Genomic DNA, 3,722 nt, shown 5'->3' on the forward strand with positions numbered 1-3,722 from the left:
GAAACCTGGGCACTCTCATATTAGAGCTGTCAGTCGGGTGCCCAAGCGGGAGAGGGAGGAGGGGAAGTTTTTCATTCATTTTCCAGTGCTCGGTACAATGGTCAAAACACAATTAAAATATATAAAATCTTTAATGACTATATCCAGCCTTGGCAATTTAAGTGAACATTGATTAATGCGACTTAATTTAAAGAGAAAAGGTGCGCAGTAAGGATTGAGAATAAAGCTCGTTATAATTAATGTCCTCGGCACACAGATCCGGGGTGCTGACTGCACTGCAAAAAATATCCACTAAATGGAGCCTTTCATTTAGTGCTCAGTCTCAGAAACCTTTTTCTTTCTCTCTGTAGAAACAGTGACACATACACAGGCTATTGCTTCTGCTAGAGTAACTTGCGTTTAACTTGTTAGACGAGGTTTTTTTATAGTTTTTTTTTTTACACAATTTGACTAATATGGTTTCCTTTTCCCGCATTATTTCAAGATAGGAGTATATTGTTTCGAGATCAGTGCTGAAACAAGTCAGACTGCAGCCAGCGCATCTCAATTCCAAAGTTTCCTCACGTGTTAAACAAACACCAGGACCGAATGTGAAGCTACAACAAGCTCGGACATTTTTTGCAGCGTGCCCCCGCTCTCTCACTCAGTGGTCGTTTGAAACTCTGACACGAAAGGAGATGTCCACGATTCACACATCTTGAACCAGATCAGGTTAATATCAAAAGTGATAAATCGTCCCAAACTTTTTCTGGCACTTGCTGCCGGCAGATTTCGGGGCTGTGCGCATGTGCGAAGGTGTCCAGACTGACAATGCTGGAGAGATAGCGCGTTTGGATTGAGAAACCCAGAGAAAAAGGACAGAGAAAAAACAAAAAGGAGGAAAAAAGATCCAAGAAAAAATCCAAACAAACCCACGCCGAGAGACTGGCACCATGAGGTCCAAAGGCAGGGCACGGAAACTGGCCACGAGTAGGTGCAACATCCCTTTCTTTTTTTTTTTCCTTTTGAAACATGCCATCTTATATACCTATAGACTGTCGCTGTTATCACTGCGTTTATTAATAGTTTGTGTAGCGATTTCATTTCCACCCGAAATCCATAATCCTCACTTTCACCAGAGAAGAGTGACAAAATGGTGATATGGTCGCGAAGAGAGCAGAAAATGAAAACGCTGTCACCAGAAGAGTGTAAACTTTAAAGTTTAGGGAGCGATGGAGGAACTTTGTGCAGGGCGTCCGCTCCAGCTTTGGATTCGCCCGTTGCATGTAGTGGGCGCTGTAGTGTGCTGTCGTGCATTGTAGGGTGAAAAAGCCCATGTCCCGTGCAGCGGCAGTCGCAATGCAATCGCTGCACACTGCTGCTGCGGGGCTGCTGGTCACTTCAGTTTGGCGGGGAGCAACTTTGTGGGGGGAAAAAAGGCAGGTTGATGGAGATGGAGGAAAGAATGAGGAGAAAAACGAGGATTTAGACAGACATGGTAAATGTTTTCAGGGAAGGGCACCTTGTTGTGTTTGTGACTCTGTTTGTGTATGGGAGTCGTCACGCCGTTCATTCCGAGCTCTTATTAATGCGTAATGTGTGTTGATTGTTAAATGATATGCCACTTTTAAAAAAAAAAAGAAACAAAAAACTAATTCAGACTTTGATGTTTTAATTCTTTTGGTGCACGAGTGTTACAGCTTTGTAGACTTTAGGTCTGCGTGTAATTTGATTATTGCAGGAGGCAGGCTTCATACTCTGTTAGCAACATTCATTTAGGATCAAATAATAACTTAAAATAATCCATGAGTTTGATTAAATTAAGTGTAATATCGAAACACTCTTGTCATTAAATCGATTTAATTACTTGGGCGCAAGCAACTATACGAATTTATGCAGGAGATGATTGATATGGCTATTCATGCATTGATTTGCTACAATAAATTATATTAAGAATTATATATATATTTTTTTTTTCCCTAAAGCTGTTTCCTTGGTGATTTACGTAAATTCCTGTGCTGTGTTGCTGACCTTCATTTGAGTGTTGACTCTTTTATTTGTTGAGATTCTAACTGTAAAACGCACACCATTAATGCAGAATTGTATTGCAGATGTTTTAGGATTAATTTAGGCAGGGGGGAGGAGGGGGGGGGGCAGTGTATATGGCCAAGGCCTGCGGTATTTTAGGGCTTGCAGAAATTGGATATAAGGGACGTTATGATATTCAGTCAGTTCAGAGGTTTACACTCTGTTTTGCACATGGACTACCTGTGACTTTGCATATACAAATACAGCTAAATACAAGAAATAACGCCATAAAACATAAGTCTAAGAATAAGGTTCTGGAGAAGTTGTCAGTTAGAAGCAAGGCACTTAATAATTAGTTTTCGTCCCAGAAGTAAAATATAGCTTAATACAGTTTACTCAGCAAGTATTAATGTAGGCCTATATAACTGCGTTATTGTGATTCTCATGAATGTTTAGAAAATACTTTATATACTGTGACAGGTATAAGAAAACGGGTGCGCGCACACACACACACACACACACACACACACACCGTCACCATCAACAACAGGAAAGAAAACACTTGATTTTCCTCGCAGCGGCCTTCCAGCTCTCTCTCTCCCTCTCGACTGTGAGACACAACTTTGTTCTCGAACAAAGTTCTTAACCGCTAAAGAAAGGCGCACAAAGGGGAACACGCAACCACGGCATCAACTCCCCTACATACTTACAGAGCATTAAAGCCATCCTGAGAATATAAGAGGGATAATTCCTCGCGTATTTAACGATTATTATTCTCGAGATGGAAGACGGAGATTTCTACGTCTTAAGTCAGAATTGGGGGGGGGGGTGTTTCTCTGTCCCCGGAGGAGCGGGTCCGATCTGGCCCCCAGCCAGGTCTGCACAGTGTCAACAGTGAATATTTAAATTCCCAAACCCCTCATAAGAGCTCTGCTGGTAAATGCGTTCAGTGTGTGCCTCCCCGCCTGTCCGGAGAAGTCGTGTTAAAACGGGCATATACGGGGCCTCCTCGCAGAACAGCCGTGTGATAAAAAAAAAGGAAGAAAAAAAGGGGGTGGATGTAATAGAGGAGGTGATGGAGAGGTGGTAAACGTAAGAGTGATTGATGGAGGTTGACTGATTAGTCCGCACGTCCAGATGTAATGCGGTGCGCCACAAAAACTCGCTTTTGCTTCCCAACTAAGTATAGCCAAGGCGTGCAGCAGGCCGCACCCCGCGGTGAATTGTGGGCTACAGAAGGGTGGAAGAGTGGGTGGGGGGGCTTGATGATCCAAAGCTAGCTTGGTTTAGGCCTAATTAGAGGTCCACTTAGAATATTTAAGTCTCAATAAAAACCCCTTGATTATGATGTGTTTAGAGGTTTTTGATCATTTGTAATAATTACAACGACGATTAATCGAGCGTCATGTGGAATGATACTGTGATGTACAGACCTATAGTAGGCCTACAGCTGAACCGACTATAGAACATCTTTAATTCTAGTTTTTTAACACGGTGTAAAAAAAAAAAAATTTATATATAGCCCACTGAAAGGAAAAGTTCCATGAGAATTATCTGGAAGCCTAACAAGTGGCAATAGAGCATAGAAATCCAGTTTGCGTCCCAAGGCTCACACTTGTGCATTCGATAATCATTTTTCACATTTACCACAATATTCCGCCAGTCACCACTCACTGATGCGCCTGTTTCCATAAACGAGCCTCACGTCGCTGATT

At 42.3% G+C, this 3,722-nt stretch overlaps 1 protein-coding gene across 1 annotated transcript in view; it reads left to right on the plus strand.

The window, feature by feature from the left end:
• Positions 1 to 566: 566 nt before the first annotated feature.
• mecom (MDS1 and EVI1 complex locus) overlaps positions 567 to 3,722 on the plus strand; it is a gene marked incomplete in the record, with an annotated part of 127,669 nt that continues 124,513 nt past the window's right edge. The window contains 1 exon segment of the mRNA XM_035680523.1: positions 567 to 969. Within this exon segment, the coding sequence (XP_035536416.1) occupies positions 933 to 969 (37 nt within the window).

Source organism: Morone saxatilis, unplaced genomic scaffold (genome assembly GCF_004916995.1).
Source record: "Morone saxatilis isolate NCDOM2014 unplaced genomic scaffold, NCSU_SB_2.0 Contig8, whole genome shotgun sequence".
In the NCBI taxonomy this organism is placed as follows: domain Eukaryota; kingdom Metazoa; phylum Chordata; class Actinopteri; family Moronidae; genus Morone; species Morone saxatilis.